The 10,644-nt window shown below is 38.1% G+C and overlaps 1 protein-coding gene across 1 annotated transcript in view; it reads right to left on the reverse strand.

Annotated features, from left to right (window-relative positions):
* LOC134672970 (zinc finger MYM-type protein 1-like) overlaps positions 1-8,225 on the reverse strand; it is a 54,952-nt gene extending 46,727 nt beyond the window's left edge. The window contains exons 1-2 of the mRNA XM_063530929.1: positions 7,139-8,225; positions 6,619-7,036 (exon numbers count right to left, since the gene is read on the reverse strand). Coding sequence (XP_063386999.1) covers positions 6,619-7,036; positions 7,139-8,084 — 1,364 coding nt within the window. The 5' untranslated portion in view covers positions 8,085-8,225. The remainder of the gene's footprint in view (positions 1-6,618; positions 7,037-7,138) is intronic.
* Between the last annotated feature and the right edge of the window lie 2,419 nt (positions 8,226-10,644).

Raw genomic sequence — 10,644 nt, forward strand, 5'->3', positions numbered from 1 at the left:
AAAACAAACGTAATTTTCCTCCGAGTCCGATCGTTCACTCGCGGCACTCCCGAACTGAAATATAGGCACTTTATAAATTTTATATACAGACAGATGTCTATCACAATGTTTATTAATATCAAAGAGAATTTGAAGTAGACAGTTACTGTCATGGTAAATTATGTAGCTTCAGTTAATTTACTCCTATCTTTCGACATAAGATTAACACTGGTTGAATGCCATTTGACTTTGATCCTTATTATTTGACTGATATGTGTTAAGTTGTTAAATATTAATATTAACGCCATCTACTCGAGCATAAGTTGAAGGTTATGGCACCATCGCTCAAAAATTTGCACCGTAACTTTTGTCCTATAGTCGAGTAGATGGCGTCTAATCACGCACACATGCACACACGCACACACGCACACACGCACAGAGAGAGAGAGAGAGAGAGACAGACAGACAGACACACACACACACACACACACACACACACACACACACACACACACACACACACACACACACACACACACACACACACACACACAACGTATCAGTAAAAGAATAAGGATCAAAGTCAAATGGCGTTCTAACAGTTTTATGTTCTGTCGAAAGATGGCAGTAAATTTACAGTGGCTTCATAATTTAGTTTGACAATCCGCCTCTAGAGTCAGACCAAGAATAGTCTGCAGTGGATTTGATAGCCCACGCAGTGAAAGTGTTATTTTAAACGTCAAACTTCTATGAAATTATGACGTATAAATGACAATTTCACTGCGTGGGTTATCAAATTTGCTGCAGACTTTTTTTCGTCCGACTCTATCTTTTTATTAATATGTATTGATATAATAACAGTATAGTGCGTAAAGGGTCTCTCTCTCTCTCTCTCTCTCTCTCTCTCTCTCTCTCTCTCTCTCTCTCCCTCTGGCGTTCAAAGACAATCACGAGACGTAATTAATACTTTCAAAATATTACGCGAATTGCCACAAACATATTCCGAATCTGCTTACGCAAATGCCTTGCCAAACGACTCCTAAACCCACAGATTAGAGCAAATACTGTATAATTATTCGGTTGTTACACTATTTATCTAGTGCTGTTTAATCTCTAGATGAGCAAACAAATCTTAGTAATAAACGCTTTCGCATATTCACATTTCGCTGAGCATTCATATACGTGTAGGTGGGTATTCTACGTAGGGGCTATTCATAAATTACGTCATTTCAAATTAGGGGGGGGGTCATTCGAAGCATGATTTTTGGATGATTTAAGGGGGGGGGGGGGTCAAAAATCGTCAAAAATCGATGACGTAATTTATGGACAGCCCCGTAGGTTAGACTAGTAGGTAGGTTTTATACAAGTCTAACTTACGTTCTTATGGGGTTTCATCCAAAAAAGGCAGTGAGGGAAAATCGGAAACCATGCGCCGGTCCGTCAGAGTCGAGTCGGGAGCATTTAATTTTTTTATGAAAACTGTTTTTCGCTTCTATTTTTAGGGTTCCGTACCCAAAGGGTAAAACGGGATCCTATTACTAAGACTTCGCTGTCCGTCCGTCCGTCCGTCCGTCCGTCCGTCTGTCACCAGGCTGTATCTCACGAACCATGATAGCTAGACAGTTGAAATTTTCACAGATGATGTATTTCTGTTGCCGCTATAACAACAAATACTAAAAACAGAATAAAATAAAGATTTAAATGGGGCTCCCATACAACAAACGTGATTTTTGACCAAAGTTAAGCAACGTCGGGAATAGTCAGTACTTGGATGGGTGACCGTTTTCTTTTTTGCTTTTTTTTTGTTTTTATTTTGCATTATGGTACGGAACCCTTCGTGCGCGAGTCCGACTCGCACTTGCCCGGTTTTTTACAATAATAAGAAAATCGAAAAAAACTCAAACGTAGGGGCATAGCTATGGTTAATATACATCAAATTATGTCCCGTGAGCCCGTGTAAATTATATGTAGGTCATCATCATCATCAGTATTTAAGAGCTATGCTCTTGTCGGTGTAGTAATCGCCACTTTTCTTTTTGCTGGGCCAGCCTTTTAACTCCCTCGTACGACACGACAGAAACTCTTTCTTTTATTTGGCTGAGATATGTGAGCCTGGGCCTTCCTCTGCGTCTTTTCCCCTCAATCTTGCCCTCCAGGATGTTTAAAAAGAATCTGTCGTGCCGTATCAGATGGCCAACCATCTTGCCCCTTCTGTTAGCTACTGTGTCTAACAGGCATCTCTTCTCTCCTGCCATGCTCAGGTCAGGACCTCTTCGTTCGTCTTCCTTTCTGTCCAGCTAATCCTTAGCATCCTATTATGTAGGTATACCTATGTATTATTAAATATTTTGTGACCATCCTTTGTCTCATGAAAACCGGACACCCACAAGAGTGCAACCAGTCTCTTCCTTCACCCTTTCTCTTACTAAGTATTGCTATAAGGCTTTAGCTCATAAAAGAACATACCTACCTCGTCTGACACAAATAATGGATCATTACTAGAAAATTCCTAAACAATATAATTGGCCTGATGACAGTAACAAAGAATCATGGAAATAATGGTTTCAAAGAAACGTATATGTTAATATGATTCTAAAATATGGCCCAATATCAGTATAAACTGAAGGATTATTAATATATTCAATAAAATAAAAGTGCGAAATTCTCCACTCGGCCATTTTGACTGAAACACCAATCAGAGGCGACATAAGAGTTGACGTCATCAATGCATGACATATTTCTTAGGCGGTCGTCACACTGCTCCGCATCTCGCAGCGGCGTCCGTTGATGCGTTTTTTAAGTTTGTATGTAGAATCTTGATTTTGTATAGAAAAAACGCATGGTACGACACACTGGCTCCGCGTCGACGCGCGGAGGAGCGAGACGCACGACGACTCGCGCGCTCGGACGGAGACGCGGTGCGTGCCGCAGGGTATGTCACACCGAGCTCCGCAGTGCCGTACGGATTTTAGTGCAAGAAGGACGTAGGTGCAATGGATATCGAGTATATCGACGTCGATAAGTTTATTTTTGAAATTAAAAGTCGCCAAGCAATTTGGAATATTAAATGCGACGAATATTTTGCTTAGCAAATAATCAAATGACGAGGACCCGTATGTCAACGGGTGCAATTAATTTTTTTTTTCTTCGTGTTGCCTTAAATCTTGGTAATCTCTAGCAAAAGACCCATTTATAGGTCTGGTTTGTAAATAGGGATGTACCCACGCAGTGTCTTCTGCGTTTTATGACTCGATTGTACAATGTACAAAAAACAAACTGAAAGTATCACCGCAGCGTCCTGAATAAGTTCCGTTTCCATTTTATCGACAAATAGGAACTGTTTTCACCTTAACGTTTGAATGTGAAATGAACGCGAGACGGAAGTAACGCGGGACGTCGCGCATCGCAGCTCCGGACGGAGATGCGGAGAAAACTCGGACGTTGGTGCGTTGTCCCCGCATGCGAGTCCGTTGCTCCGCGTCTCGCAACGAGACGCGGCGCCAGTGTGACAACCGCCTTAGAGCAACATAGACAACCTCATTGACTGTAATCCATTACGTACTCGCCAAAGAGTTTGGAGGTTCAAAAAAAATATTTTTTCGCCACTAAACATTTATTACGTCCAAAAAATATTATAACACGATATAAAGTAAATATTTGTTTGTTATTATATAAATAAAATGCTAAATAATACGACATTTCACCAAATAACTTTTTTAATTATTTGGCTGAATGGAACTATCATTGCCATGTTGGCTGTCGTAACTAGAAAAAATTAAAAATACAAATACAAATACAAATACAAATGCGTTTATTTCATTACTTTTTACATAAGTTCTTAGGTATAGTGTATAAGGGTTAGGTAGGTAATTAGTCCATCTTAGGTATAAGGAGTAAGTAGGTAAGTATTAATCTAAACATTGTGCAACAAATTGTGTAAGTAATGAAAAAGGTGCGGGTACAGCTTGCTGAATTTAAACCCGCCCTTGGTCAGCTAATTGGAATGGTATTAAGATTACATAATATTTAAATTATGAAATTCACATAAAAAACAAAACATTAGTATTTGACAATAGTTTCCTTACGGGGTATTTAATACAGAAACAGTATTTAATAGCATATGTTTCGTGTGGTTAAAAATTAAAAAGTAAAACCGGGCTCGGTGATTTTCACTCAAAATTTACATGTATCTAAATAATTCATCTTAAATTGCAACCGTGTGAGAGTCTTTGTATAAAATGACTTATTGTGAACAATTTTTGTTATGTATTTATATCCCTAATCGTAATATATGGTGCTGAATTAACAATATCATTCGGATTCAAGGGAAATTCGTAACTGTAAGTATGTAAGCAATGTCTACCACCATAATTTATGACGTCACAAATGGCGTGTGAGCAGTAGCGTAGCTAGGTAGCTAAGGGCCCTGGGGCAAATTAAAAAATGGGGCCCCACTGCTATGTAAACTGATTAAGTTTTATCAAATAAAAATATGAAATATACAAATACTTCAAAAATGCTAAGCTACTTGCCCTGCCTTGCCCTGCCCTGCCCTGCAGTGCACAAAAAAGAGCTTAGCGATGTTACGATTCGACTTCACAAATCGGTTCAAACCGATTTAGTTCTGAAGTCGACTAAATCGACGTGAGTGTTCCGTAAATCGACTTAAGATACGTTCACCCGCTCTAAACGCATCCTTTCATATTTGTTGATGCGTCACTTTCATTTGACATATTGAGGATTAAAATGTACGCAAATCGGTTTCAAACCACGAAGAAAAATGTTGCCATGCACATTGCCGCCATTATTGAGTCGAAACTTGATATCTACAGGTAACGTAAAATGAAACTTATTGTTTATGTTGTAAGGTTCAATTTCGCATGGGCTTTAAAGCGATTGATTTGGCGGTATACTTGGATCGGTTTGGCAGTTTTGCGCCGCGTCGATTTTCTAACTCAACGATTCGCGGATTCTTTCCTGCTTGCTCGTATAGTGCTTTCCCGTTTTAGCTTTAGAAATTATAAAATTGTGATTACTACAAAACTAAAAAAATATTACAAAACTTTTAAGTCAAAATTTTTGCTGTCGATCGGATCGAACAAAGCGTAAAATTGACAATTCAATTTCCTCAACTCAAAGACTACGGACCGGTTTGAACTACTGATACTTAAAAAGTAGAAGTTAAATCGACTTGGCCAAATCGGTTTGCAAACCGATTTGGGTTTAAATCGGAATCGACTTATTCGGTTTGAACATTTTTCGATTTGGCCCATCACTAAAAGAGCTTTCTTTTTTGTGCACTGCAGGGCAGGTAATAATAGTATTAAACAGTAACAACATAAATTACAATTAATACTGGGTGTAGGTTTGGTTTGGATAATAAAACGAAATAGAGAAGATTCAAGGGTTTATTATATAATGGTCGGGCCTAACAACTGACTAAATAACAATTATATTTACAATTTTTTCCTAGCTTTAGTTTTCGCAAAAGTATCAATGACTTCGTTTAAATCCAGGCTTGATGCGGTTTTGTTTTCAATTGCTATTAGCGATAAATGTCGGAGTCGAGTTTGGCCCATATTATTTCTTAAATAATTTTTTATTATTTTTAATTTGCTAAATGACCTTTCAGCTGCTGCAGAAGTGACAGGAATTGTAAAGAATAATAACATTGCTGTAAATACTTCTGTTAGGTCGCATTCTAGCACTCCATATTTGCTCATTATTTCCTTACATAATTGGTGAACAGTCCATGCTTGAGTTAGTTGAGGTAAAACTAGGTGGTAAATATTAATAAATTGAAGTGAAAAACTAGGGCCTATTATATCTGAATATTTTCTTTGGAATTCGTCACACTTTTGTAATAAAGTTGCTTCATCAACATGTAATAAAATAGTTGGTGTTAGAAAATCGAATATATGACAGACTGCACTCATACCAATAAAACGTGTATCTAATTGAGATATTACTGTGTCTAGTACATTATTGAAAATCTCAATTTCAAATATTTTTTCTCGGTTTGGAAATCGGTGATCAGCAGCTAATTCATCAAAATGTTTTTTAACTTTTCTTTGCCTTTTTTCTTGAAAATGGGTATCAATACCATATTTTCTTGCAGTTTCACTGGCTTTGCACTTGAATAATTCGAAATCATTTCTATAAATTTGCAACTTTGCTTTGGTCTCTGCTAAAACTTTACTCGCCTCGCCCAAATTAATGTCGCATTTTTGTAAAGTTTTGGATGCATAATTGATGTCGTTCAATACACTGTGCATGAATTCGCAAAGCAACACGAACTCGAAATTTAGCATTTTTGTTTTAATACTCTCTGCTTCACTACGCTCATCTTTATTAGGGCTCTTTAGAACTATTTCTGATAATGCTTTGATAATATCAAAATAACGAAGTTTTATTGCAGATATCGTATTGACCCTACTGGACCATCTAGTCGGATTTAGTTTTTTTAGAGTGGTGTCCGATTCACCAGTGAATTTTGACAGTAGATCCCAACGTTTGATGCTGTTTCCGAAAAAGTTATACAAATCTTGCAACGTTGCGAAAAAAATCTGTATTCCCACACAACTGCTAACGGCATCATTTATCACCAAATTTAAATTATGAGTGGCACAATGTACGTACTCTGCGTTAGGCTGGATATCCTTAATATGTTTTTGTACACCATTATACACACCACTCATCACACTGGCTCCATCATAGCCTTGCCCCACACATTTTTTTAAATCAATATTTTTGTCGATAAATAATGTTGTCACTTGGTTGACTAAATCTACTGCGCCATGTTTGATGGCTGCATAAAAGCCTAGAAACACTTCTTTTACTTCTATATCAATTGGCTGTCCATTTTCCGATCTGGTTATTACTGCATACCTCACAACAATGCTTAGCTGATCTACCTTCGATACGTCCTGTGTCGTATCCATTATGATGGCAAAAAACGGTGACGCTCTAATTTGTTCTAGTAGATGGGTTTCGAGTTTGGTCCCCAAGGTCTCAATCATTTCATTTTGAATTGTTGCACTCAGATATCTTGTAGATCCTAAAAACATAAAAAAACACAATTTCAAAAAAGTCCTGATAAACAGTTAATTATTATAAACAAAATAAAACGATAAAAAAACTTAGAAATAATTATTATTACCTTTGGGCATATCCAATACTTGCCGCAAAATGTGATCATATCGGGCGACAAGCTCTACAACGGATAGAAAATTTCCGTGGTATCCTTCCTGACTTAAGTCTTCTTGATGTCCTCTCAAAGCCAAAGAACCCTTTGCTAGGGTAAGTATGATATCGAATAACCTTTGAAGAACCATTCTCCAAAATGATGCTTCTTTGCGAATTTCATTTTCAAGTTCCTTGTCGATAGTATTAGTATCATTTTTTTTCCAAAATTCATACACAGCACATGCTTCTGAATGGCCACTCGAACAACTGTGTTGTTTAATTCTTTCTGATAAATGCTTCCAATCTCGAATTCCCGTACACCAAACATTATTCCTTTGTGAAGCAAATAACCAGCAGGGTTGACAATAGGCAGCGTCTAGTATTTTGGAATAACACAACCAAAAACGATTAACTGGCCCATATTTAGAACATGAAACGTAGTACGATTTTGAAAAACACCTATTGTTCTGGTTGATGTCTGTTGGAAAAGGTCCTGAAGGCTGTAAAGGCCCCATATCAAGAATTTGACGTTTTTCGTTATCACTTAATATTTTGTTCGTGAAGTTTCCCAAGTCATAAGAAGATTTGTCGTACACATTTTCGAAAAATGTAGAGGTCTGTGGTTCCTCCAAACCCTCCGCTCTTATGTGTGTCATGCAAACATCATCCACGTTCACATGATCGGCGGCGGAGGTATCTCCAACTGCAATAATTGTCGAATTTTCTTCAGTAGGCTTCTCAACCAACACTGCAGTTACCACATTATTTGAGTCACTATCAATAGAAATATTTTGGCCAGATGTACTTGCAGAAGGCTGACTAAAAAACTTGTCAATTTTGGGCAATTTTTGTTTACTATCTTCTCTTTCTTGGCGTTGTTTGCGTTTAAATGCACCACTGGGTTTCTTATTTTTATCCATAATTTTAGTTTTCTAATTTAATTAAACAATACAATGTTAGATTGTGCTCGAGTAGGTAGGTACTCACTGTTCACTGACGACGTTAAAAGTAAAATAAAAGGAAAGAGAAACACAATCATACGCTACAAGTGTCGTTGGGGAATCCCCTGAAAAAAAATTTATCACCGTTAGTGTTACCACATTTAACGGTGAAGACCATGAACGATCTCCTGCCCGCGGACCTGAATCAATGTACCAACTGCAGCCACTGACTGACTTACATTTTTTCACGATATTTCGCGTTATACAATAATACAATGAGCTGTAGCCGAAATCTATAGATTTGACACGATTTATTGACTTAACGGACATCAATATGAGTCTCGGAGTAATTAACAATGGAGCCGCCATTAACAGGCGTACCCCTCTGTCGAAAATAGGCGGCCAATGGTCAACCTCATGTCAACCATATGTATGGACTGACTTTTATCTGACATGACGTAGTACCTATACATTTGATGTGCCCCTCCCCCGCAAAAACCGGCAGACTATTTTGTACCGAAAATTTTAGACATGGCGTCTCCGTTTATATCCTCCAAGATATGAGTGGTAAAATCAAATAAAATTGAACCACTATATTGACCAGTACAAAAAAGTTTATTGACATTAGCTTACTAATGCCGGCTACATACGTAACGATAAATCGTAGCGATAAAACTGTGCAGTCCGAACTGCGCAGTTTTATCTGCCGTGTGTATGACAAATCGTTACGATAATCGACAACGATTTGTCATACACACGGCTGATAAAACTGCGCAGTTCGGACTGCACAGTTTTAAAGCTACGATTTATCGTTACGTGTGTAGCCGGGGTTACTCCTGATACAGAATTAATTTTTAACCGTTCTCGAAAAAAAAATCTTAATAGTGGTAACAGACTATCGCACCGCACCAAGGTCATTGTGCGACGCACCCATAAGTAAGAGCGAGAAAGCGATATCTCTTTCTCGCTCTTATCGGTGCGTCGCACAATGACCTTGGTGCGGTGCGATAGTGTGTTATGGCCTTAACTCGAATTCACAATAAAACGCACATCGATGGATAATAAAACGCACATATCACTATCCGTCAAATTGACAACACTGCCAACCTACAGAAAGAATTTAGGGGAATTCCCTAGGCATAACTTTTGAATTTCTCTCAACTGAGTTGCCATGATTAAAGTGGGGTTGCAACCTGTCATATTTATTCTGAAAATGGGAGAAATTTCCAAAAGTTCAGTTCGATCGAGATTTCTGGTAATGATTCGAGGGCCCCCTGAGCTTGAGGGCCCCGGGGCACTGCCCCGCCTAGCCCCTAGGTAGCTACGCCGCTGCGTGCGAGGCGTTTTCGCGCGAGTTTTAAACTAGCTATAATAAAATGCAATTATTTATGTTAAATCTTATGAGTATAGCTGAAATATTGTGTTTTTCGGAACCAATACAAGTGTACCGACAATATTAAAAGGGATTTCAAAATTTGTCATCAGGCCAATTATGGAAATGCCTAAGGGTTAACCCTTAACGCGCTAAAGTTAACTGACGCAGCGGCTGCAGGTCCACACCCGACAAGGTCCACGACGCGCCGCACACGACAGGCGAGGCGTTCAAAGGGTTTACTCGCTCTCACATCGCAATTACCAAGTTTCTAAGACGGGGGGCGTATTTACATGAACTGCTCAGTTAGATACTAAACTCCATCTTCCATCTCATATTGTACCTTAATGTTGAACAGAGAAAGGTTGCTTTTGATTCACGGTATTTATACGATATTGATAAATTACTTGCAGTAGTTGCAGTCCATACTATAAATTGTCTTTGAAGTCGTAAGTGTACCGAATTTCCCATTATTTAGCGGTTAGAAGTTATGAATTTGAGAAACTCCATCAAATGTTAATTTAAGACTATAGAGGCTTATTTTGGGAAGTTCTTGTTATAATGTACTGAAACTTGTATTGCGAAAGTTTTAACTGTTGCGATTTCAATGAATACTTGTAGTTGGAACTAAATTACACGCATAAAGTTATTCGGAGATATACATTATTATTATTGTATTTATTTATTTTTCTTCTTAGGCTAGGTCATTTATAACTTATAACATGAATATAAAAGTAAAATACAAAAACACATAAAAACAACAAAAAATAAATATAAACACATTATAAAAAACCTAACCTAGGGTGCCGCCAGTAATGATCCATTATTACTTATTGTCATTATTGTTTTAAGTCTAGAGGTTAAAGGCGTAAGTTCAGATTCTTCTTCCACTTTCACTGGGCGTGAGCGACGGCTCGATTCGGGAAATGAATTAGAGACTCACTAGATATGAAATAGTACCTAAAGACATGTGACGTTCCAGTGCAAAAGGTACCTTACGCGGCTGGCGCCGCGATTCGGGAAATGAATTAGATATTCACTAGATATGAAATAGTGAAGATATGTGACGTTCCACAGACAAAGTTACCTTATGGCGGCCGGCGCTTATGTCGCATAGCGCCGGAATAATATTGGAGCGGCGTTAATGATAGCGTAAGCCCCAACCGC

Source organism: Cydia fagiglandana, chromosome 2, assembly GCF_963556715.1.
Source record: "Cydia fagiglandana chromosome 2, ilCydFagi1.1, whole genome shotgun sequence".
NCBI classification, from domain to species: domain Eukaryota; kingdom Metazoa; phylum Arthropoda; class Insecta; order Lepidoptera; family Tortricidae; genus Cydia; species Cydia fagiglandana.